At 55.3% G+C, this 25524-nt stretch overlaps 1 protein-coding gene across 9 annotated transcripts in view; it reads right to left on the reverse strand.

The window, feature by feature from the left end:
* Positions 1-4550: 4550 nt before the first annotated feature.
* The window catches only part of PPP2R2C (protein phosphatase 2 regulatory subunit Bgamma), a 244304-nt gene continuing 223330 nt past the window's right edge, over positions 4551-25524 (reverse strand). For all 9 annotated transcript variants that reach the window (XM_016951256.4, XM_016951255.4, XM_016951257.4 and 6 more), the window contains 3 exons: positions 17590-17759; positions 13216-13307; positions 4551-7567 (listed from right to left, as the gene is read on the reverse strand). In XM_016951256.4, coding sequence (XP_016806745.1) covers positions 7276-7567; positions 13216-13307; positions 17590-17759 — 554 coding nt within the window. In that variant the 3' untranslated portion in view covers positions 4551-7275. The remainder of the gene's footprint in view (positions 7568-13215; positions 13308-17589; positions 17760-25524) is intronic.

The raw sequence follows: 25524 nt of genomic DNA on the forward strand, positions 1-25524 counted from the left end.
CTCTTTGAGGAGGTTAGCTTTGTTTGTTTATTTATTTATTTATTTATTTTGAGATGGAGTCTCACTCTGTCACCCAGGCTGGAGTGCGGTGGCATGATCTCTGCTCACTACAAGCTCTGCCTTCTGGGTTCAAGCTATTCTCCTGCCTCAGCCTCCCGAGTAGCTGGGATTACAGGCACGTGCCACCACGCCCGGCTAATTTTTGTATTTTTAGTAGAGACGGGTTTCACCATGTTGGCCAGCTTGGTCTCAAACTCCTGACCTCAAGTGATCAGCCTGCCTTGGCCTCCCAAAGTGCTGGGATTAACAGGTGTGAGCCACCACGCCCAGCCGAGGTTATCTCTTTTTCTCACCTATTTTCTTTGGGATTCCCTTTGATATTTTTTGTTCTACTTCCTGAGAAATTTCCTCAACTGTATCTTCCAATCTTTGCAGAGATCTTTATTTTTGCAATCATGCTTCTAATTTCCATGGTTTCCTTAGAGTCTCCACGTGTTTCCTTGGCTATGTTTTCCATATTCTCTTATCTCTATGCAGATATCCATTATCCGAGTTTTGAAAACGGTATTCCACTTGGAACTGTAGCTAAAGGTTGCAGCTTCTTTTCCTTCCTCTTTGCTTGTTTGCTTGTTTTCGTCTTGGTCTTTTCCACAGCAGGGCTGTCCTTGAGTGTCTGGCATTCTGGGCTGTCTGCTTCTATCTCAGCAGCTGCCTGGAATCTCTGTGTGCCTGTGGCAGAGTGGGGATGCGTGTCAAACTGCCAGCTTCCCAGTTGGATGCTTTGGTGGAGCAGTACCTTTTTTTTTTTTTTTTTTTTTGAGATGGAGTCTCACTGTCGCCCAGGCTGGAGTGCAGTGGCGTAATCTTGGCTCACTGCAACTTCCACCTCCCATGTTCAAGCCATTCTCCTCCCTCTCAGCCTCCCGAGTAGCTACGATTCTAGGTGCATGCCACCATGCCTGGATAATTTTTGTGTTTTTAGCAGCGACAGGGTTTCGCCGTGTTGGCCAGGCTGGTCGCAAACTCCTGACCACTGGTAATCCGCCCGCCTTGGTCTCCCAAAGTGCTGGGATTACAGGGGTAAGCCACCGTGTCTGGCCGATGGAGCAGAATCTCGAGGGACCTCCAAGTGTCCAAACCTAGGTCTTTTCTCTCCAGCTGGCCAGTTTCCCAGTGAGGGGGCCTTTAACTTTCCCCGGGGTGTGGGTGGGTTGGGTGTGACCTGTTCTCAGTTGGCTGCCTGCCGCCAGGTCTTTCTGGGGTCCGGGTCCCCGCAGCCTCTGGCACAATCCCTGGGGAATGAACCTCCCACCTTCTGCAGGGGTGGGAGAGGGATGCTTGCTGAGGAAGACATTCAGAAAACCTCAATTTGCTCCCCACCCTCAGAGGTCCCTGGTGCCTCCAGGCCCAGAGCCTTTCTGGGGTTCTATGATGCAAACCAGTTGCCTTGTGGTTGCCCCCACCGCGGGCTTGGGCTCTGCTCTCTCAGTCTCTAAGCTGTTTCCACTCCCTCATATGCCTTCTTGCTTCCCATCTTCAAGGCCACGGTCCGGCTCCTGTTCTCTTTGTTTTGATCCCTTCTTTGACTCTCGAGCCTGTGGGAGCGAGGGTGTTTGATCTGCAGTGTTGAGCAGGGTTCTCTGGGCTCTTGCAGGGGACCCAGTGTTGAGCCTACATATACCTCGCTCAGTAAGTAGTCCCTAAGGACTGTGCAGGGCACCAGGGACATGGTGGTGAGTGAATGATGGTCCCTGGTCTCACATCCGTGTCCGTGCCAGTGCCAGGGGGCCCGGGCTGTGGGGCCAGGAGGAATCGAGGCGCTCAGCTCAGGAGGCTTTTCAGGAGCAAAGGGTGCACAGTTGGTTTCAGGCGGGGAAAGGTGTGAGCAGCGGCTGGGAAAACACACACCAGAATGTCACCTTCCGAGGCCTGAGGCCCCCCCAGGTAGCCAGAAGGTCCAGGATACAGTTTAGTAATTAAGACCTCGGGGCTCTGCAGACACGCTGCCTGGGGTCAGACCCTGGCCCCAACACTCACAGTTTGTGGCCATGATGGACTCACCCACCTCTTCACGCTTCAGTTTCCTTATTTATAAAATGCGTGGAAAAATCACAGAATCCTCTTGATCAGGTGCCTGTGTGGATGGATGAGATGATGTGTACACAGCCCTCCGTATAGAGCCTGGTGTGTCCTCTGTGAATACTAGGAATGACATGGAGGGCAGGTCAGGGAGGAAGCCAGGTCACCCAGGCTTCCCCCCCACCCCCCGCCAAGCCAAGCCCCGGACCTAGCCCAGTGGGTGGAGGGCAGGTCAGGCAGGAGGGTAGGTCACCCAGGGGCGCCCCCGCCAAGCCAAGCCCCGGACCTAGCCCAGTGGGTGTCAGGAACATCAGGACCCGCAGGGCTGGGGAGAGATGAGCTCCGGAGAGATCCAGGGAGGGAGAGCATTGAGCATCATTTCTCCCAGCCCTCTCAAGGTCATCTCTGCCTGCCACAGCTCTGAGCGCAGGGCCTGGTGTGGAGTGGGGGCCCATCCATGTGTGCAGACCCCGCTGGAGCAGGCCAAGCTGTCCCTGGCCAGGGGCCAGCTCCCCACCACTCCACAGGCTCCAGCCCTCACACGCCTGGCCCTCTAGAAGCCCTGCTCACTACCTCTGCCACCATCTGGCTGCCCCTCTGTCCCCTGCAGCCCCATAAACCACCACCAGAAGCTCCCCAGGAAAGAGCCCTACCCTTGCCCTGCTCAAGAAAGGCAATGAGGTGCCACCAGGGCTATAGGCCCTACTTTGCTGCTTCCCTGCGTGCTGTGGACCTCCCAAGGGCCCTTGCCTGTGAGCAGGGAAAATCCCTACCTAAAGGGGTGGCTTCGTCACCAGGACGAAGGTGCCCAGGGATATGGGGTCCCTGGCGCTGCCATGACAAATGACTGCAAACTGAGAGGCTTAAAAGAGCATATTTATTATCTTCCAGTCTGGAGGTCAGAGGTCTGACACAGGCCTCACTGGGCTGAAACCAAGGTGTGGGCAGGGCTGGTTTCTTCCGGAGGGTCCCAGGAGGATCTGTTTCCTTGCCTTTTCCAGCTTCTAGAAGCTGCCTGTGTTCCTAGGCTGGTGGCCCCCTCCTCCATCTTCACATCCAGCACCGCTGGTCGAGTCTTCATGTCATGCCTTGCTGAGCCTTTTTCTGTTGCTACAGCTGTCTCCAATACAACCAGGAACGGTTCTACACTTTCACGGACTTGGGTGATTAGATGGGTCCCACATGGATAATCCAGGCTAAATTCCATCTTCAGGTCCATGACCTTAATCACATCTGCAAGATCCCAGAGCTGGCAATTGGTCAATGTTGGCTGAAGTTGGGTTTGGGGAGGCTGAGGCTGCAGGATCCATCACCACCCTGGGCCTCCGCACATGCCTGCCACTTCCACCCCTGGGGTTTGAATCCTGACCCCTCCACTTATTAATTCTACTAACTTGGGTATCAGTTAAATTACCTCATCTCCCTAGGCCTCCTGTTCTCCATGTGTACAATGGGTATAACAATAGCAACCCCCATGCTCTGCAGAAAGGATAGCATGCAGCCTCAACGAGACATCCCTTCCCTGTAGGGGCCGGGTGACCTCCAGCACAGCAGGACTGCGGGGTTCAGTCGAGTCACCCCACAGTACTGAGGAGGAGCAGCATGCCCTCCCACAATGTACACACACAGTCAGAGAGGTTAGTGAGTGGCCAGTGACGCACATCCAGGAAGTGGCCACCTCCTCCCTGTGCTCTGTCCTGGAGCTGTGGAACTGAGCGCCAATGAAGCCCCTGCCAGCAGACCCGCAGAATAGCACCTGCCTTCCTCCTGCTGAACCTGAAGCCCAGAATTCCCTCTTGAAAGCCAGAGGCAGGGCCTGGCTCCAGGCAGGGTGCAGGGAAACCCAGGCGTGCGTGGGACACTTACCCACACACTCTCCTGTTTAGCTCAGCCATTGTGGCAGGTGGGGCGGGGCCTCTCTAGCTTCCTGAAGAATCCAGGTACCCTGTGGTTTCTCTCCCCTCCAGGCTTCCATTCTCTGGGACCCTCAGGCACGTCTGTGGGGGAGCACTGGATGAGGAGTTATGTGCTACCTGTGTGATTGCGAGCTAATTCTTTAACCTCTCTGAATCAGTTTCCTCATCTGTATCATATTCTCATGGAGAGTGTGAGTGTGTGTGGAGATCATGATGGGCTATGCACACCTGCTGCAAGACAAAACAAGACAACTATCATTACGGAGTGTCATGTGCCAAGCACTGTGTTTTGCACTATCCAAGTTAATCTTGCCCTTCCTCTCCCACCACAAACCTACAAGATAGGAAGTCTTATTAGCTCCATTTCCTCAGTGATGAATTCAGAGCTAGGGAAAGTTAAGAGCTGCATTAGGAGCTAGAGGGAGCAAACCCTTGACGTGAACCCAGCTTCCCAGTGCAAAGCCCATGGGCATCCCCACCCACTGTATTGCCTCCTGATGGGCTCCACCTCCATGAGGTTGGACTCACTAAAAACAAACAGCATTCTGGACCTCGTTTTTGATGTAATATTTGTTATTTTATTGGAAAAAGCTGGTATTAACATATTTATAGTTTTATTCAACAATTGGGTAATTTGTGAGACACCAAAGAAAAAAAGAATGCACCTATGAGTTACAGAGTCCAAACTGATCAGGGCTGACAACTTGACCACCATGTATCCCACACCACCACCCCCACCACCACCACCACCAACAGCTTCGTCCTCAGAGAAGAGCTAAATTAAAAACAAAACCAAAAAAACCCCAACAACTTCACAATGACTATGTGAACGCCCGTACATTCGAGAGTACCAGGAAATGTAAGCAGAGCCAGGATGCAAGTCTGTGACTATTACACTGGTCCTTCCACCGTTTCTGGTTTTGTCCCTCCCCCCGACACCTTTTCTTAACACACATTTTATCTTCACAATTTGCTTTGGACATCATTATTTTCCAGGGATCCAGAGACATACTTTTCTTCAAAGAAGATCTTTTCCTTTCTTTTTTCTGCTTTTTGGTTTGGTACCCAAAGTTTAAAACAGAAGTAAGGAACTAGGAACTGTATTAAGACCTCCTTTTGAAGAACATGTAAGATTCGTACTTTGAAGATGGTAAATGTTAAATCTATGATGTGACAGTAACCTCTAGCTGCAAATACAAGTTTCTTCTCTTAACATTTGACTCACAAAGGGAGATGGATCGTAGCAAATATCCAAGTAATGGGTAAGGCCCTCAGAGCTGGGTTTTGGCTTTAACACGCTATCTATACAATTGACCACATTCTCGAACCTCTTTACAAGGGGGGAAAAGGTAATCCAATCCTTTGATTGTTAAATTTAATTAGAATAGATATGTACATATAATACTGTCCAGGTCAACTGGATTTTATAGTGATATATAAACAAACATTCTTCATTCACGTTGATTAAAAAAAAAATCAATGATCCATTTCCCTGTGTAAATGTTATATGGCCAGAAGTGAGTACACATGCACTTTGTGCTTTTACACACACAAAAGTATACTGTAATCCACTGAGAATAACCTCAGCTGGGTCTGTTTCCTGGGTTATGTTATATCTTGTAAAAAACAAAACAAAACCAAACCAAAAAAAAGTTTGGATTTGGCTGGGTCTCTGCTCCCCACTTTCTGAATCAAAATGCCAAACTCCGTGGTTCTGCTGCAAGTCCATGAGCAAAGACGACTCAGAGGGGTGGGCAGGTTTGGTATCACCAGAACAGGAGCATCTACCATGGAAACACCACCTTCTCTGTGGCCCTCATTGTCAGAGGGGCAGAGTTCCCGAGGGATGTGTTCTCTGGGACTGTGTGGTCCTTGAAGTAAAGGTATCCTAAAATGGTCAGAACATGCAATTTCCTTTCCAAGGCAGTTCAGTGCATTGGCTCAAGGAGGGTGCAAGCCCAGGATGAAGTGGAGTCCTGGGGAGGGCCGCACTCCTGAAGCCACCAAGCAGAGCGAGGAGCTCCGGGGGGGGGGTCTTCTCTGTCTTCCATCCTGCGTCTCAGTTCTCCCGGACCCTTGTCGTCGCCAAGTCTGCCATGTCCTACTTCACAAGACAGAGGCATTCCTTTCTAAACCTTCCATTTGAATGTCACTTGAACATGGGCCACCCACGAGATGGACTGGAGAGAACCTTGTGTGAAGACCCGGACAGGTTCCTGACACCACTGCACGGCACCTGCCATGGGTGACCTGTGCATCCGCTCAGAGCCTCAGTTTCTTCTCGTGGACAGAGGGGATCCTAAGGGTTCCCGCTTATCCCCAGCATCCAGCCCAGAGCCTGGCACGCTTCGAGAAGTTGGTGTTTATGGAGGAAATGAATGAACACCCACCTCACAGTCAGGAGGAAGATTCCAAAAAATCGTGCATGGGAGTCAGTGTCCGCTCCGGGAAGGTGCCCAGTGAATGCTGAAGGGTGAGGCTGCAGGGAGGGCTGCAGGGGGTAAGTCAACTGCCTCTAGGGCTGAGCACCACGCCCGGCACACAGCAGAGGCTCAGCAAATGGCAGGTGAATCAGATGAGGACACAGGCACACAGAAGACAAACCCCACTCCGCTCCTCTCGGGAAACCGCACCAGACCTGGGACCTGGGATGTTTCAAGACATTCAGAAGACCTAGGAGAGGAGCTTGCATCTGCAAATTCTCAGCATGAATTCACCATCCAAAAAACAACGGTGAGGTCATCAGCTCTGAGACAGGGCGAATTGCCCCATTTATAACCAAAAGAACCCCTGGCTGGCTCGTTTGAGACTCATCATCTGTCCCTGGAGCCCTGATCTGGGACCAGTGAGGCATGGGGGAGAAGCAGCTCCCATCAGCTCCGGCCCCCGCAACAGGACGCACTGGAGTGAAAAATTAACCCGGACGCATAAAAAGTCCTATTGATGTGGTAAAGACCGCAGACCGAGACAGGAAGGGACGTGAATGAAAGAACCCTGAACTGTAAGACTCCACAGTCATGTCCATTTTATGATTTGTGGCGGTGAACGCTTCCTTTCCTTTTTATTTTTTTAAACAGACAATTACTGCCAAACACAATTCTGGCCTAGGAAAGCTGGGGCAGGGAGGGGGCCCAAACTTCCTGTGTCCACACACTGCCACCTCTGCAGCTGTCCTCATCAGTGCTGTGACTTTCTTCCCCTCCTTGCATTGCGGTCATGAAGGTCATGTCGGGGATGACTTGCATGAGGCTGGGTGGCAGGGGCCGGGATCTGCACATACCTAGTGCATGTCAGAGTTTACCTTGTCCTGGAAGATGTACAGGTTGTTGGTGGCGGCGATGGCAATGATGTTCTCAGCCGGGTGCCAGGCCGTGTGCAGGATCTTCTTGGTGAAGTCCAAGCTGTCCACACTGATGTCATCACGCCGGCGCTTGCCCCCCACGCACACGCGCCGTGGCTTGAGCACAGCCCGGGGCTTGCTGCTTTCCCTCGAGGCCTCCAGGGTCACGTCCCGCTTGGTGTTCCGATCGAACATGCGGAAGAAGTTGTTGTAGGCCCCGGTCATGATGACGCTGGTGGGAGAAGGAGAGGCGTCAGGTGAGGAGGAGCACAAGCCCCTTCTCGAGAAATAAGCCCAGGTGTGGGGGCTCACGCCCATAATCCCAGGACTTTGGGAGGCCCCAGTGGGAGGATCGCTTCAGCCTAGGAGTTCAAGACCAGCCTGGACAACATAGCGAGACTCCACCTCTACAAAAAAAAAAATTAAAAACGACCGTAGTCCCAGCTATTCAGGAGGTTGAGGCAGGAGGATCGCCTGAGCCTGGGGAGGCAGAGACTGCAGTGAGCTGTGATTTACCACTGCAGTCTAGCCTGGGTGACAGAGTAAAACTCTGTCCCAAAACAACAAACAAATGAAAAAGCAATCCCAGAGCCTACAGAGCCATCACTCCCTGGAAAGGGAACCCACACCTGCCTCTATTCCCCTGTCTCTTGGGGGTCTCTTATACCCCCTCACATGTCAGCTGCCACCAACACGCAGACTTTGGGGCCAGGAGCTAAGATCCTTTTTATGCTCTGCCCCAATCATCATGAAAATACCCTCCTGGCCGGGCGTGGTGGCTCACACCTGTAATCTCAGCACTTTGGGAGGCCAAGGCGGGCAGATCACCTGAGGTCAGGAGTTTGAGACCAGCCTGGCCAACATGATGAAACCCTGCCTCTACTAAAAATACAAAAATTAGCTGGACATGGTGGTGGGCACCTGTAATCCCAGCTACTCAGGAGGCTGAGGCAGGAGAGTTGCTTGAATCCAGGAGGCGAGGTTGTAGTGAGCCAAGATCGCGCCACTGCACTCCAGCCTGGGCAATAAGAGCAAAACTCCGTCTCGAAAAAAGAAAAGAAAAGAAAAGATCCTCCTGTAATTTCTGTTAGTCCAGGAGAGAAAGCTCTGGCCTTCCAAACAGACTGTGCAACCACAGCAGGAGGTAGACATGGAAGCAGCTGGGACAGAAAACCACCAGGCCCTGCTTCCCTCCAGGGGCCCACCTGTCCCGAGGACTCGGGTGAATAAACAAACATGCATCGCCATGAGGGTCGGGGCGAGCAGTGCTGACGTGCAGGGGCTCACTGCCCTCACCGTCCCGCTAAAGAGAATTCCACACCATTTCTCTGCTCTCCCTGCTCCTAAGGAGAAGGGGTTCCTGCCGGTGGGAGGAAGGGTAAGTTCATCCACATAGTAAGAGGCAGGAGAGAAAGCACAGTTCTGTGGGCCTGCGCCCAGAGGGAGGGTTTTGGGGTTTGGCCTCTGCAGGGCCCTGGAGCAACTGCGGGGTGCAAGGTAACTGGGGAGGAAGAGGATGTTACGAAAAGCGACCATAAAGAAGTTGTCCTGCTGAAGGCTCTTCAGGGAGGAAATCCCCTTTCCTTTTGGAAGCTGAGCTGGGCTTCCTGAGGGTGACACTGCTCTGTGACAGAACCAGGTGGATCCCTGGGTCTCCAGGGGTTATGCACAGAGGACAAAAGCTCACATGTGAGCTCAGGCACTGCAGTCAGGGGCTTGGGCTCTGGCCAGTCCGCCTGGGTCCGGATCCCAGCTCTGCCCTACCCTGACATGCGCACTCTCTTAGTTTTCTATAAAAACTGGGATCAACAAGGGAACGCAGCCCCTGGTGAGCGTGAATCAGGGGACATAGGCTGAACACCCCGCACAGTGCTGGGCTTGAGGCACTTTGCCTCTTGCTATTTACCAGGTACTCCTCGAACCTAATCGTCCATGTGACCAAAGCCGCACCCGCTTTATATGTGACTCAGAGCCTGGGACAAGGGAAGCAGCATGCGAGGGGGGCCGGGTGAACGAGTCCCACAGAAGGGCCCTGCCCAGGCGCCACAGGCTGGCTGGGGGAGGCCACACCCTCCCCGCGCCAGCACAGTGGGGAGGCAGCCCCCTTTGTTCTTCAGGGAATAGTTCACAGAATGAACCTGGGTGATTTCACACAATGCTGGTTCTTCTGATCCATTTAGTGGAAGGAGAGCGACATAATTAAAGTCATTTGCAACCCACACAGTTCCTGATCCTCCCCCTGTTCGGGTGTGGAATTCAGCTGACACGTGCTCTGGGGGAGAGGGCGGGGCCCCTCTCATCCTAGAGCACCAGGCCGCACCACCATGAGAGCCATTCCTCACATTCAGGCAGGTTTCTTAAATTCCAGAAGGTTCCCTTAACAGGGAAAAGGGCAGGTGAGCTGCTTCACCTCTCCTAGCCTCATCTGCATGTGGGACCACAATGCCGGCTGCTTTCAGCCCCAGTGCTCCTCTCCTCTTTCCTTTGGGGAAAGAAAGGCTCCTGCCCCCGCCACCCGTGGCGCCTGTAATCCCAGCTACTTGGGAGGCTGAGGCAGGAGAAGTGTTTGACTCCAGGAGGCGGAGGTTGCAGCGAGCCGAGATCGCGCCACTGCACTCCCTATCCCTGTGAGCGGTCAATCACAGTGCTCTCCCCGCCCCCTGGCCTGGCCAACTGGGGCATGTGATATTCCTGTCCATGCTGATTGGTGCAAAAAGTGGGCAAGCGACCCACACAGAGCCAATCAGATCCTTCCATGAGAGTTTTACACAGTCCCTGGGAGGGGTTGGCTGGCTGAGGATAATGGAAAGGGGAATGATTTGGGGGTCATCTCTGAAGAGGGAGAGGATGAGGCCAGTGTGTAAGAAGAAGCAGGGAGGAGCGGAGATGGGGAAGCATGGAGAGAAGAAAACGGCCGGAGAGAAAAAAACAGCCCTAGGGATACAGCATGGGCCCCTGGGGGAGCCTTGCCCAGGACTCCTCAGAGCAAGTGTAGGTGTGTTTGACTCCCGCACCCGAGCACGCTCGGCTGGCACAAATCCCTCCCCCAAGGCAGGACAGATCAAGGAGAACTTCATGGAGGAGGGGGCGTTGAAGCCTGTTGTGGGAGGGCCTGCGGGATTCCTCCGGGTGGGTAACCCGGGGAAGGGCAGGCCTGCCAATAGGATAGTCCACGCAGGATCACTGCGGCACCCCTGCGCATACGAACTGGATCTTGCTGAAGGCATCATACATGGTCTCATCCCCAAAGCGGCCACGAAGGCCAGTTTCCTAGAACCACTTTCCAGCCGAGCTGACTTAGGGGCTTCCTCAAGCACACGGTGGCGAGGGGTAGAATGTGGACCAGAAACAGAGAGTCCAGCAGGAGAGCTGCTGCCTCTCCATAGCGCACTGCCCATCTGCGTTCTGCCGGTGCTAGGAAGCCCCACGGCAGAGGCCATTGGGCAGCCACCGCGCGGCAGCAGCGGCGCTCTGCGGGCCGGGCCAACTGTCAGAGGGGGTCACCAGGAATACGAGGGCAGCAACTGGGAGCCCGCGAGGATTCGAGTTGGCTTTGGTCTGCAAGAATGTGGGAACCTGGGGGGAATCCTTGCTTCTCTCCTGAGCCTCTGAGGCCCTGGAAGGCAGGACCCAGGGTCTGTTTATCTTGGGACCCCTGACCATGGGGCATGTTGTTCTCAGAACAGTGCTCAAAGTGAACTGGGAGATGGCACACCTCTATGCCTTCTAGAAACATGCACAGCCACTGGACACACCTGAGGTCCCCAGTGAAGGGCTCAGAACAGGTTGAGTCATAGTAGCCCCCCAGGGCACCCCACCCATTGCGGGAGGCAAACAAGGACAGAGGTTCCAGCCGGGCAGAGCAGAGCCGGCTGTGCAGCGAGAGACAGTGAGGCGGGTGGGGGACCCCTAGGACAGGGCGTGGCTGGTGTGTAAAGTGCACGCAGGAAGTGGCGGGTGGGAGGCAGGACAGGAGAGCCCAGGCCTGGACACCACTGTCAGCCTGGGGATGCTTGGCGGCTTCTCCAGTCCTGGGAGCAGGCATCACCTGGCCGCGGGTGCCCCCTGGTGGCAGCTTGAAGGAAGGACGGGCAGTGGGTCGCAGCCAGCGGGGACCTACCCCGCAAAACGCACATAAAAGCTGGAATCAGCTTGTTACAGCTGCAGGTCCCTCTCGTCCAATTTGGATAGACCCTCTTGGGACCCACTGCACCAGGGAACCCCAAATGTGTCAGGGCCTGCAGCTCAGCAGCATGGGAGGAGCCCTGTCTGCTGGGGGTGTCTGGGATCTATCTGGGGGCAGGGCCTAGAGAGAAGGTCCTGTGTCCTGCTGACCCAGCTGTGCCCGCCCAGCCCCAGGTCGGGCCTCCATCCTGGTTTTCTAAGCATCCTTTAGTGGCCCCCTGTGATCACCACGCCAGCCCCTTGCCTGAGCTCGGGCTCTGCTGAGAGACCCCTGCGGGCTGGGGGAGCCCCAGGATGTTGGCGACTCTCTCAGAAATCTCCTTCCCTGGACACAGTGACTTGGACCCCCACCTGGATCCAGCCCTGCTTCCGGGGGGCTCCCTCCTGGTCCTGTCCCTGCCATGTCCAGCCCTCCCCTTATCCCACACACCAACCCTGACGGTCCCAGCCCTATGCCCAGAGCCACAGAGAGTCATAGTGCGGCAGCTCTCACATGACCACCACAGTGCCAGCCACCCTCAGAGGTCTGGGAGAGCCCAGACCTGTCATGTGACTGATGCCATCCACAGGGTGGACAGCCCCCCACCAGGTGACGCCCAAGTCAGGGCTGCTGGCTCTCACTCCACCCTCCTTGCCCACCACACTGGACAGGACTGCGGAGAGGAGGTGACAGTGCATGGGCTCCTGACAGGTGGTATTCTGATCTAGCAGCCAGTGTGATCTTTATCTCCACACTGTCTATCATCTGGAGACCCACTTCTGAATCTGGGCGGCTGGACTAGGAGGCATCCTGTCCTTGAGGAAGCAGCTGTAGGAGACACTGAGAGGCCACCTCTCAGCTTCTGAGATCGAAACTCACAGATGGAGAGTAGCCTTGTCCATTTCAGAATCTTACGCCTGGCAGGACCCTGAGCACAAAGCTGATGTGATTTGGGAGGGCAGAAGAGGGATTTTCCCACCTCCAGAATGGAGGAAGAATCCCAGAGAAGAGACAAAGAGGTAAGGACCCATGGGTAGAGGTCAGGTCAGGAGCCCCTGCCACGGCCCCCTTGTCCATGCCCGCCCTGGGCTGAGCCCAGGCTAGGGAGACACAGGAACTCACTTCTGGCACTGGGGGGCCACTTTCCAGGCAGGTGGGGTTGAGAGACGGCTGGACTTGTGGATTGTGACAAGCTCTGGAGGGTGTAGGAGCTCCAAGGTGCCCCTGAGCCTCAGCGGGCCTGAGTGGGGTGTCACCAGGAAGAGAGGGAGACAGTAGTGGTGATGGGAGGAGGGGTGAGTAGACCAACGGTCAAAGCCACAGGGGTGCAGGGCTGTCTCAGGACATACAGGTGTGGATGGATGATGGTGACCGGGTGCTGGGCTACACCCCTCGCCCCCGACAAGCTGGGAGAGGGGAGCACATCACTGGGGACCCTGAATTAACTAAACATGTTCCCACTACTGCCCATAGGGCAGGCGCCAATGTGGCTGTGAGGTTCAGTGACAGAGGATGAAGAATTTCATGTCCTGCCCCTTGAATCTGAGCGCTGAGAGTTGGACCTGCTCTGGAAAGCGTGGGCTTCACCCAGACACCTGGACCCATTGAGGCTGAGTAGCCCCATGCTACAGGTCACCGGAATCCCAGCCCAGACCCCTGCAGGGGAGAAACCCTCCCTACGGTGAGGTGAGGTGCAGGCTGAGGTCAGGGCTTACCTGTCGCTCCCGTTCCAGGCACATTCAAACTTGTCGAAAATGCAGTCGTTCTCGTACAGGGAACAGAGCTTGCTCCGAAGGTAGTCATGGACCTGGGGGGATAAGGGATGAGGTGAGTGGACGGGGCGTCCCGACCATCCTGGCCCCTCCACAAGAAGGGTCTCAAAGAGCAGCGAGGGTCTGCATGCCCTGACATGGCCCAGCGCAGACCTGCTCATCTCAGCGAGGGTCTGAATGCTCTGACACAGCCCGACACAGCCCTGCTCATCTCATCGGGAGGCCCATGACCAGGCACATGGCTGACCTCCACCGTGACACAGCCCAACACAGCCCTGCTCATCTCATCGGGGGGCCCACGACCAGGCACACGGCTGACCTCCACCGTGACACAGCCCAATACAGCCCTGCTCATCTTATCGGGGGGCCCACGACCAGGCACACGGCTGACCTCCACCGTGACACAGCCCAATACAGCCCTGCTCATCTTATCGGGGGGGCCCACGAGCAGGCACACGGCTGACCTCCGAGCTGTGGCCAGAGACGGGAGTAGCACCAGGGAGCAGAGTCCACTGTGACAAACAGAACGCTCACAGCACAGGGGCCAGGACCACCTGGGGTCCAGATCCTGGCTCTGCCCTCCCACCTGTGTGATCTTGGACAAGTGATTTCATCTCTCTGAGCCTCAGTTTCTTCAAACTTAAAGTGATAAGAGGGCGAACCTCACAGTGGTTCTGGCATTAAGTGCAGGGCAGGCCTTTTGAGGGTAATGATCTCTGAGAACACAGGGTGGCGGCCATCAAGAAAGGGGAAGAGGGAACCCACAGAGGTTTCTCATCCATCCACAGCACGAGGCACTGAGGCTCACAGGGTCACACGGCCTCTAAGAGGCTGACCAGGACCCTTCCCCAGGATTCCCGTACCCCACAGGAGAGAGGGTGACACCCCAGGACCTGCATCCACCTGACTGCAGCCGGTCCTACAAGCCCTGTACCCGGAGGGCCGCATGAGTGCCAGCCCTCTGCTGAGGCTGGAGCTGCCAGGACAACAGGGCACGGGCTCTGCCCTCTGGGTGGGGAAGGGAAGGTAACTGGGTGCCATGGAGCCTGGTTTCAACTCCCAGGAGTTGAAATTAACAACTCCAACGAACACAGAAAATGTGAAGGGTGGTGTGAACGTCAATTTCGTGTGTCAGCTTGGCTGGGCCAAGGTACCCAGATACTTGGTGTTTCTGTGAAGACATTTTGTAGGGGAGGTTAACATTTAAGCTGATATACTGAGTAAAGCAGGCTGCCCTCCATCATGTGGGGGGCCTTGTCCAATCAGTCGAAGGCCCTGATAGAACAAAGACAGACCTCCCTGAGGACCGGGGGATTCCGCTAACAGATGCTTGTGGGCTCGCATAGTCACTCTCCCCTGGGTCACCAGCCTGCCGGCCTGCTCTGCAGATTTAGAACATGCCACGTGAGCTAATTCCTTCAAATCTCCCTTCTTTCTCAGTCTCTATCCCCATCCTGTTGGTTCTGTTTCTCTGAGCCATCTGACTAATATGGTGGTAAGGACTACACAGGAAAACAGAGTGGCACTAGGGGAAGCAGGATTGGGAGGAAGGGCCTGATATTCACTGCAGACAGGATGGTTAGACAAGGCTACCTGACTCCCGCCTGGGGCCCTGCTCATCCCTCCCCAGCCCCCGTGTCCTCCTGGTGACTCTTGCCTTCCCCTTGGGCCCCTGGGCTGCAGCCCCACCAAGCTGAGGGTCACTGTGTTCCTGTCTGTCTGGGACCCTCGAGGGTGAGGCCGAGGTTCTTCCTTCTCTCTGGGTCCAGGGTCTAGCACTGTGTTGGGCACAGGGTACTGGCTCAGTATGTGTAACAACTAAAATCAAGGGGGATGAATGGCAGCAGGTTTTAGTGTTCATGTCCCACCCCCGGCTCTGCATTTTTGTGTGTCCTCCTTACTCAGTCCCAGCAGCCTTGGTGATGCACGCGTCCAAATGCGCATGCTGTTCTCTCTGCCGTGCACTAAGCATCTCCTGCCCTCTAGTGGCAGGGTGAGGAAGAGCTCTGGAGAAAGACTGTCAATCTAAGGTCCGCTGCTTGCTGGCTCTGTCACAGATTTGCCATTTAACTCAATTGTCTTCCAATAAAATGGGATGGGGAGAATACCGGCCCCACCTCCCAGGACAGCTGGGAGGCTTAGATGAGGCAAAGTATACTATGGACTTACCTCAGTGTGGCTCATTCAACAACCATCCCCAGCCCCTTCACCCTTGCCTTCTTCAACCACAGAGGCTGTTAAACCATTAATTTTCCCAGCCACTATGGTGGCTGCCAGGGACCCATTCTAGACAATGAGGTGTAAGAAGTCTTCTGAGAAGCATTCTGGGGAAGATTTTACAATCACAGTGAAACACCCAACAGACCCCAGTGGTGAGATCTAGTGCATTTCCTATTTCCTGCCTGGAATGTAGGCAAAGTGCTTGGAGGTGTGGCAGCCACTTTGCCACCATGAGGTACCACATGTGAAGGTGGAAAACCAACGCCCAAATGATGGTGGACTGGATCACAGAAGGAACCACTGTGGCACTGCCGGGGTCATGGAGCCCCCTCACCTTCCTGGACTGCCCTCTCCAGACTCCCTGTTGTGGGAGAAAAATAGCCCCGATTTGTTAAGCACTGCACACCAGCCAAACACAGTCCTGCTACACACAATTTCTAGCACATCAAAAGCCATCAAAAAATGTTGGTTGTTGTGCTGCTTTTATGTAGTTATTGCTATTATTTTAGCATCAATAGGTCAGCTGGGCCAGATGCCAAGTGCCCAGCTTACGGCCTCACGCTCCAGAACAGTCATTCCCCTCCTTCGTGGGGTCCTTCATGAGAATTTCAGAAAGCTGTGTCCCCCTCCCCATGAAAATGCTCATAGAACACATTCCACGTAGTTTCAGGGGTTCATGGGCCTTCGTTGACCTCAGGGATGGAGGTAAGTGATCGGACAAGGGGCCGGAGGGGGTTGGAAATGTTCATTTCCCTGAGCTGCCTCCAGAGGGAGCCAGAGAGTTGCTCCTGCAGGCTTGAGCCGGGCTTATCCTGTCCCTCTCCTAGTCTGGGGTCTCTGCCATTCCCACAGGGACAGAGGAGGGCTGAGTCCTGCCTGGGGTGTGCAGTGTGAGGAGGGGGCCTGAGGGAGGAGCTGGGGCAGTCGCAAGAACTCAAGTAAAACACACGTGGCTGACAAACAGGCGGTCCCCATAGCGGTCCTTGTGAGTGTGTGGCTTCCAGGAGCGTGAGCTGTTCCTCTGGGGCCCAGGTCAGATCAGAGCAGCCCACCCTCTGAGCTCTGCACCAGTTCCCAGCGAGGCCTGTGCCACCCAGGACGCTTCCCTACTAGGTCTTAGCACAGAGGAAAGGAAAGCGTCGGGCTCTGAGCCTGGGCTCTGAATCTGTCACCGCCCAGATGAGAGACACCTCCCTCATCTCCCTACCTCTCAGTGCCCGAGTTCCCTTTCCACCAAATAGGATGATGGCTCCTTGTCACCGGACAGCAAAGAATGGAGGTGACAGATGTCAAGCACGTGGCACCCCGTGTGTGAGGAGTGACACGGTGAGGAACCGGCTGAGGTTTCTGGTGGGGTGTTTTCCCACCCATGTTTGCACGGCCAGATCTTACTCATCCTTCAAGGCCCAGCACAAATGCCACCTCCTCCAAGAAGCCTCCCTGATCTCCCCACCTAACTGGAACCAGCTTTGAAGCCATCCCACATTTCTTTCAAGTCCACATTTTATTTTAACATCACATGAGTTTTGTTGTCTACCCCCTAACATATCTGAATGGATGATAATAGCAAGATAATAAATAATACTGTCCAAGAAGGGCCCAGGCTTCACCTAGACTCCAGGCTTATAGGCCTGTGCTGAGGATCTGGAAAGGAAACATGTGCTCAGTTCACCTCTGCGTGCACTGCTTACGGATGCACCCTGGGAGGGCAACGCTTAACCTACTTTAATGGTACAGCTCCGATGCACGCTCCCAGGGAGTGGGGAGGGAAGCCATCGTCTACATGCTCCACTGGGGCCCAGCCTGACGCTCATCTCTGTTCCCACATCTCTTTCCTCCCTGGAATTGAGGCCCCTGGGCCCTGGACTGCAGGCCTTGCTCAGGGACATCCAAAGCTCCCTGTGAGGCAAGACTGAGCACTCCTGCCCTCTGCCAAGCTACGTGTGGGGATGAGCTGCTGGATTTCTTCAGCCTCCGTGTCTTCACCTACATACTGGGCATATGAAAGCCACGCCTGGCTAGGAAGGCCCCCTCCATGGGGATCTCAGCATAGGGAAAAAAGACCCAGGATTGGGGGTCTCCTGCTGTGGTGCCCACCTGGTAGGTCTCTATGGGTCTTGCCTCCATGTTCAGGTCCCAGACCTTGACTGTAAGGTAGTCCCGGGTGAGCATGTAGCGGCCGCTGTGGCTGAACTTCACGTCGGACACGGAGGAGATGATTTCCGAGAAGAATGAGCGGTTACTGGGGTCCTCAGGCTCTTCAAAGACTGTGGAGACAGAGAAGCAATGGCCGTCACTGGGCTGCTCCCGCCCATGGGGTTGGCATGACGGATGGCTCTGTTTTGCACCTGGGCCCATGCTCTGTTTATTCAGTCATTCATTCATTCCTCAAACCTAGAACTAAACACTTACCAGGGAACAAGCCTGGTAAGATTCTGTGCTGTGCAGAAATAGCCATTACTATCCCCATTCGTAGCCAAGAAAATGGAGGAGCAGCTGGCTAAAACTCATGCCTGGGGAGTCAGTGCTGGAAGAAGGTGGTAGAGTCGGGATTTGAAGCCAGAGCTATACTTGATGTGCTGCCCTCTACTGCCCCCTACTGGTGATGCTGAATGCCAGCTTGCAAAGGTGTCCTGACATTCTCAAATGTGCTGGACAATGTCCTCTACCAGACTGGGCACTGCTTGTGGCTCTGGCACTAACTGGCCCTGGGACCTTGGGCCTGTAGTTATCTCTGTTCATGGTGTCCTGGGCAGGCATGGCTGAGCCCTACTCACAGGTGGGTTTTGTTTCGTTGCCATGGGGTTTGTAACAAAATCAAATCTGACTGCCACAGAGTTGGTACAGTCTCCTGTATGCCACCCACTGACCATCTCCTTTTTTCTTGGAGCACCTGCTCTGCACAGAAAGTTGCTTATCTGGTCCCTAAAAGCAATGGTTTGCTGCCCAGCTGGACAATTATAGACTGGGACAGAGTGGGCAATGAGGACTCCCCAGACAGCGTCCCCTCCCCACTGCCCCCATAACCTGGCCTTCCTGAGCTGCAGAAGTTCCCAAAGTGGGACAAGGTCTCTAAGCTCATTTCTGCTGGTATCTGTCTCACTGGTGGCAGTGGCCCTGGGGCTGAAGTAGCGTGGGGACTAGGACCCCCGTTGGGCCAGGCACTAACTCCCTAGGACCTGGGACACAGAGAGACCCAGGGAACGATGGGAAGAGAACAGGGTGGTAGAGTTGACAGCCATTCAGCAGCCAATCTGGAAAGACCTAAATATATGACAACCTGTCCAGCTGTCCCCATGGAAACCGGCTGAGTGGCAGCCTTGCCTGCTGGCCTGCTCTGGTCTCTACCCCAGAAATAGGGAAGCAGAGCTGATCACAGCACCCTGAGGCTCCCAAGAGGCCCCTCCCTGCTGGCCCCTCTCAGCCACCAGGGCTCATGTCCTGCCTCCCATGTCTGTCCCAGCCCCTTATCCCCTCATGGGAAATGGCAGCACCCCATTCTCCCTCCTGTCCATGGTGGACGCTGTACCTGGCCACTGCCTCTCCAGAAATACAACTCCTGTCCAGCTCCCCTCTGCAGGGCCCACTGGATGCCCTGATGGACTCATTCATTCATTCATTCATTCATTTATTCACTCAGTCAACCAATGCAAACAGCACCTACTCTGTGCCAGGCCCTGGGATGATGCAGTGACCAGCATAAAGCCACTGTTCCTGTGCAGCCAACATTCTCCTTGCAGGTACAGACAATAAAACTAAGTGGCGCCCTCCATCGCCAGGGAGCAGCAAGTGCTGGGGAGGAAGAGCCAGCAGGCAGATAGGCGCTGGGGGCTGGTAGTTTAGGTGAACAGGGCCTCTGTGGCAGGTGCTGTTTGACCAAGGTCTGAGTGAAGTTGGGGAGAGATTGGTGGCGATGCCTGGAGAGGGGTGTGCTGGGCAGAAGGGACGGCACACGCAAGGGCCCGGAGGCAGGGACACGCCAAGGGCTGTGCAGGCAGAGAAAGGAGTGAGCAGGGGGAACAGGGATGCAAGGGGCCACCCACGCAGGATCTCATGGGCCACGGAGAGGGGTGAGGAAGTCACCATTAGGGAAATGGGAGCCACTGAGGGTTCAGAGACAGGGAGGATGAAATCTGAGTCAAGGAGGTAGGGAGGGGCAGGCAGGAGGCTGGAGTCCCCTCCCGATGGAGGAAGGAAGTTCCAGCACCCGGTGGGCCAGGGCTGCAGAGCCCAGGTGTCACCACCCTGATCCCAGGCCACTGCATGCAGGGAGGTGAGGGGAGGTGAGAGGAGGGGGAGGGAAGCTGCTTACAGGGCAGGAAAAGGCTCCCACGTTTATGTTCATGCCTCTGGTATCCCCCGAAATCAGAGCAGGCAGCAGGAGGAAGGTCCCCCCCACCTCTCTTGAGAGCAAGTCCTCCAAACACCTGTCTCTGAAGCAGACCCCTGAAGCTCAGGAGATCTATATCTCTGTCCTTAGCCTCTCCACGGCCTCTGGTGAGCAGTGGCAGCCTTCAACCCCACACCTCTGCCCTCAAAGCCGTGGCACTGCACCGGGTATCCTGAGGGCAGGTGGTCGCTCCTTCCAGCCCTGGCGTCAAGACCAGGAAGGAGGGAGGGAGCCTAGTTTATCCACTAATAGGTGGTGTCATATTTTGGAATTAGAATGCTATCAGGCTGGCAGGTGTTTAACGAAACTCAAAACTGACAGTAGGCGCCTCCCTTTCCAGGAGCCCAACCCACCCCTCCACACGCCCCCAGTCCCCAGGCCTGCCTCCTGACCTCAATCTCCCTCCATCGCTCACAGGGGTGCCCTTCTCAGTGGCCCGAGCTTTCCTCTTTCCACAAGGGCACATTGAAGGGAGGACCAGAAAGAAAACCAGCACCATGGGAAGGAAGGGTGAGGCCGCTCGCAGAGGGAGCTGGGAGAGAACAGGCTGCCAGGGTCTCAATCCCCAAGCCCCTCGTGTGGCCTTGAACACCTTCACCTCCCTGAGCCCTGGCCTTGCTCCTCCCTACAACAGGAGCCAAGGGCGCTTTTCAGGAAGGGGCAGGAGGAGGGGGCTGCAGCCAGGCCTGGCACCACCCTGGGTACAGGCAGGGCCGCAGGCAGCAAAGATCCTATACGGAGTGAGCCCAGTGCACAATGAGTGCTGCAGCCCTACTGACTTCCCTCCCTCCCTCCCTCCCTCCTTCCCTCCCTCCCTCCCTGCTTCCATCCCTCCCCACTCCCTCCCTCCTTCCCTTCCTCCCTCCTTCCCTTCCTCCCTCCCTCCCTCCCTCCTTCCCTCCCTCCCTCCTGTGAGCCCTCCAACCCCTCCCTGCCTGTGGAGGAGGATGGGTGGGGTAGGGGTAGTAAAATCTCCCTGGGAGTCACCTTGAGCTTCTGAACCTCTGAGTTCTAATTGGTCATCTCACACGATAATGTTTTGTGCCCCAATAATTAAATTGGCATCTTTGTTTCTGTATGTGAGTATATATATATATATACTTGTAGTTTTTCTTTGTTAAGCCAAAAAAGGATCAACCACAGTTCCCTTTTCTCTCTGATGCCTACAGTAAAGAAAATCACTTTGAACGCTTGATTCCCTAAAGGGGTGATGTTGTGCTGCCTTTCCATTAGCATTGGGTAGAGACTCATATTTGGGAGAAGCAGGGAGAGGGCTTGAGAGAAGAGGGACCCCCGGTGGCTAAATGGATGGAAACAAGGAAGAGAATCTCAGCGGGACCTGGTGGCCCCCAGCACCTGCCCAGGTGAGTGGCGGGAACCCTGTCTGGCCTGAACTAGGCTTTCTGACACTTGGAGGTGAGGCGGAGGTGAGTCCAAAACTGAGCCAGGGCGGCCTCTCGCAGGCTGACTTCCGGAGTGGCCTTAGTACCCCCTCGCCTGCTCAGGGGTCTCTCAGACCAGACTCCCCCAGACCTCGAGGGCTGGTCTAGGTTCCCAGCAGGACTTGCAGGTGGATTCAGCCAGAATCACAGGGTGCACCGGTGCTGGGTGTCACAGGGCAGAACGAGTGGCCAAGTATCCTACCAGCCTCCAGCAGGAAAAACCGCAAAGATCAAAGGCTGAGAGAACAATTGAATCGATAGTGGAAACAGAAAGCCAAATGGCGCTGGCCCTTGTCACCCCACTGCTGGCTGTACTCGGGCATTTCTGAGGGTTTTTAAGGACACAAGGAACAGGAATGCAAACGATAGATTGGAAGGGATATTAATAAGCCTGAAAAACCATTCCTAAAAGTTCCTCTTTTTCTTTTTAGACATTTCTATGAAATTTTTGATACAATAGATTTTTTTCCAAAAGATAGTGGAATCTACTATTCCATATCAATCGCTGCCCCCGAGTATGCACGCGAACACACACACATACATACACACACACACACACACCCCGCTGCACCACCTTCAGAGTGCTAACAAGAGATAAGGGGTCTCCCCTCTAATTGACTGAATCGCTAAGGACATTTCACAGTAATTATTCCTGCCATGGGTTTAAAGACACATGTCTCAAAGCCCCCATCACTTGTGATGGGCCCAGTCCCATCTCCACCCACTCCCCCATGCCCTAATTATTTAAAAGTTGGAGAGCTCTCAATCAGCCGAAATCTCCATCCTGTTTCTTTTTAATGATTTTGCATAATTAGGGCTCCCACGGCTCGAGCCGGTTCCCTGACAACAACATCCTCCTCCTCCCTGGGTGTTGCACGGTGTTATGGCCACAAAGAACCTTCCCTACCCCCACCCCTGGCTCAGGCCAAGGTGGAGGGGACCTGGGGAGCCCAACCAAGGTGTGGGGCGGCTCTGACGGACCTGTGAATCAAAGGAAACAGGAGGTGAAGCCTGAGAGTGGGTGCCCACCTTCCTTTCCAGCCTCACACAGAGCCAACGGCACCTCCTTCTGCTTGAAGCCCTCCTTGGCTCCCCAGTGCCCACAGGATCAAGGTTTAGGCTCCTACCTGTAGCTGACCAGCTCCTTCTCAATGGGTCCCAACCAGCCTGCTGCTGCTGCCTCACACTCGCAAGTTCCCCTCTGCCGCACACTCCAGCCCCCTTCCTGCTGGGCCCCTAGGGCACTGCATCCACTCAAAGGCTCTGGGGGTGGGTGTCTCCTCAATGTTGAGCCCTAGGCATCTCCCCCTGCCTCCCGTAGCCCCTGCCCCGCCATGTGCTGGGCAGAGAGCAGAATGGATCGTGCTCTGTGTGACCTCAGGCAAGGGCCTGGTCCTCTCTGAGCCCAGCTTCCCTCATCTGGAGAAGGAGCACGATGGGATCCTCAGAGGTCATGCCTGGAGGCGCTGGCCCAGTGTGGGGCTTGCAGTAGCTGCTCAATAAAACTACGGAGGGATTCCTGGAGTTATTTTTCACATCATTTTCTCTCCCTGAGGTCCCTTTCCCATTTTTAGCTGGTCTTTCTTACCAACTCCTATACATCTTCTAGAACCCCAGGCTCACACCCTGCTTTCTGTGCATATTGTTCACATGCTCTCTAAAGAAATCCTGTGCTTACCCTCTGCTGCCCCCAAGCCGCTGGGTACCTTCTTCTGTGGCACTGGCAGGGGGGCAGGGTCCCCTCATGGGGCTGTAAGCTCCCTCGGGCCAGGGGTCCTGCCTTGGTCATTAGTCACTGATCATCTTGGCGCCCCTGCCTAGCACGGACCCTGCCTCATGGCCCCGCCCTGCTCCCTAAGCAGAGAGAAGCTTGTGCTGCTGCCTGCCGTTTCTGCTCCAGCCCCTCACTGACATCTTTCTTCCCCAACCTGATGTGGTTCCACTGCAGTTTCCGGGCCTGGCAGAGAAGCCTCAGCCAGCCTGGGGGTGGCCCCTGTGTGCCCGTGGCACTTGCTCTGTGGCCCTCTTGGTGGCACCTGCTGTGCCCCACCCCCATCGTTGTCAGTGTGTGGACGACACTCCTCTGGGGCTGGGGTGGAGGCCGACTGGGTTCACACAGTAGAAATGCATGGGCTTGAGCCATGCATTCAGGGACAAGTGCAGTTCAGTGAGGCCTCCAGAGAAACAGATGAGGGTGGGAGGGACCTGCAGGTGGGTGGAGGTGGGAAACATGGGAGGAGGTGGCCTGGAGGGGGAGGGGCCTATGGGATCCTGGGCAGTGATCGCCCCGGGCTACCCTGGCCACGGCTCCCTCCTGTGATCTGATGGGATACAAGGCCATCCACGAGGGTGGAGTGGCCTGGGCCAGCTGGCCTCACCTCAGGCCGCGCTCCAGGAGGAGCTTGGAGGGTCTGAGAAGCAGAAGAAGGACGATGGGGGTTATGGATCCCCAGCACCCCTGGACACTGGCTTGCTCCTGGGTTCCAGGTGATGCCACTGTTTGGGGAGGGGCCTCCTGTGCGGCCTCTTTCCCTATCCCTGAGGCTGTACACAGTGGGGAGGGGGCAGGGAGTTCCTACAATGGCACAGGTGGGCACAATGAGTGCTCACTGATGAAGAGATGACAGTTGTCACTCCCTGCCCAGCACCATGTGATCGAGCCCCATCAAACAAAAAACTCAAGCCTAGCTGTGGCCCCCAGGCCCGGCACGCTCTCCCCTTAACCCATCTTTGCACACAAGAGCCCGCCCCTCCACCTGTTCCAGCCACACGGGTCCTGACGTCAGCCAGGTTCCTCTCAGACACTACTGTGGGGTGGGGCACCCCCGCCCCCATTCCCAGGCTCTTTCTCATCCAGGGACACCTCTCCTGACCCCTGAGGTGCAATGCATCAGAGGGCTCCTGATGCCCTTCATGGAAACCTTCCCACTCCAATGCACCTACTTATTTACTAGTCCCCTTCCTGTGGTCCCTCCACACAGCTCCACACAGATGGGAGCCTGGTCTCTGTACAGAGCCTGAAGCCATCCCCGACCCTCCCTCCCTCTCCATCCAATCCAGCAGCAAATCCAGCAGGCCCCACCTGCCGTGGGGGGCAGGGCCCACCACCTTCCCCACCTGCACGGGCCACTCACTCTGCGCACCAGCGTCTCTCACCTGTGTGAACACGCTAGCCGCCCCCCAGCCAGCCCCCACTTCTACCTCACCCCTCAGCTTATTCTCCACTGGGCAGCCACAGGGATCCTGTGAACACATGGCCAGGCTGACCCACTCCCTGCTCAGACGACCCTGTGGTTCCTGTCCCTTTCAGAGGAAACCCGAAGCTCTTGCTCTGGCCTGTGAGGCCTCCTCCAGCCACACACCTCCCTGACCTCACCTCCTCTCTCCAGCCTCCGTATCCAGCCACAGGGCCTTCACATGGGCTGTTCCCACTGTTGGGGAGCTTTGCGCTGGTCCTGCACCTGGAGAGCTGCAGGGTCTGGGCTGGGGCTGGTCTTTCTGCAGCAGATCCATTACTAGAGTGAGCCCTGGGAGTCGAGCCCACACAGCCCTTTTAAATGAACCCACTCAGGTGGGGGGGGCGGTGGCTCATGCCTGTAATCCCAGCACTTTGGGAGGCCGAAGTGGACAGATCACCTGACGTCAGGAGTTTGGGACCAGCCTGGCCAACATGGCAAAACCTTGTCTCTACTAAAAATACAAAAAGTCGGGCGTGGTGGCGGGCACCTGTAATCCCATCTACTGAGGAGGCTGAGGCAGGAGAATTGCTTGAACCCGGGAGGTGGAGGTTGCAGTGAGCCAAGATCATGCCATTGCACTCCAGCCTGGGCAACAGAATGAGACTCCATTTCAAAAAAAAAAAAAAAAACCCAGCTCACCCACAATTCCTGTAAGAGTTTTAGTTCTCAAGGCTTCTGTGATGAGAAAGGGAAAAAGAGTACAGGCTGAAGGCATGAGACTCTCTGAGGCTCTATCTTGGCTCTACTTAGCTGTGTGACCTTGGGCAAATGTCTTAATCTCTCTGTGCTTCAATGTAGTGACAACAATGACCACTAAAGGCGTCTATCTACATCCTCCACCCTAGAATCTGTGCACCTGTTATCTCACATGGCAAAAGGGGCTTTGCAGATGTCATTAAGTGAAGGACCTTGAGGTACGGAGGTGACCCCGGATAATCTGGGTGGGCCCAATGTCATCACA

This window comes from Pan troglodytes, chromosome 3 (assembly GCF_028858775.2).
Source record: "Pan troglodytes isolate AG18354 chromosome 3, NHGRI_mPanTro3-v2.0_pri, whole genome shotgun sequence".
In the NCBI taxonomy this organism is placed as follows: domain Eukaryota; kingdom Metazoa; phylum Chordata; class Mammalia; order Primates; family Hominidae; genus Pan; species Pan troglodytes.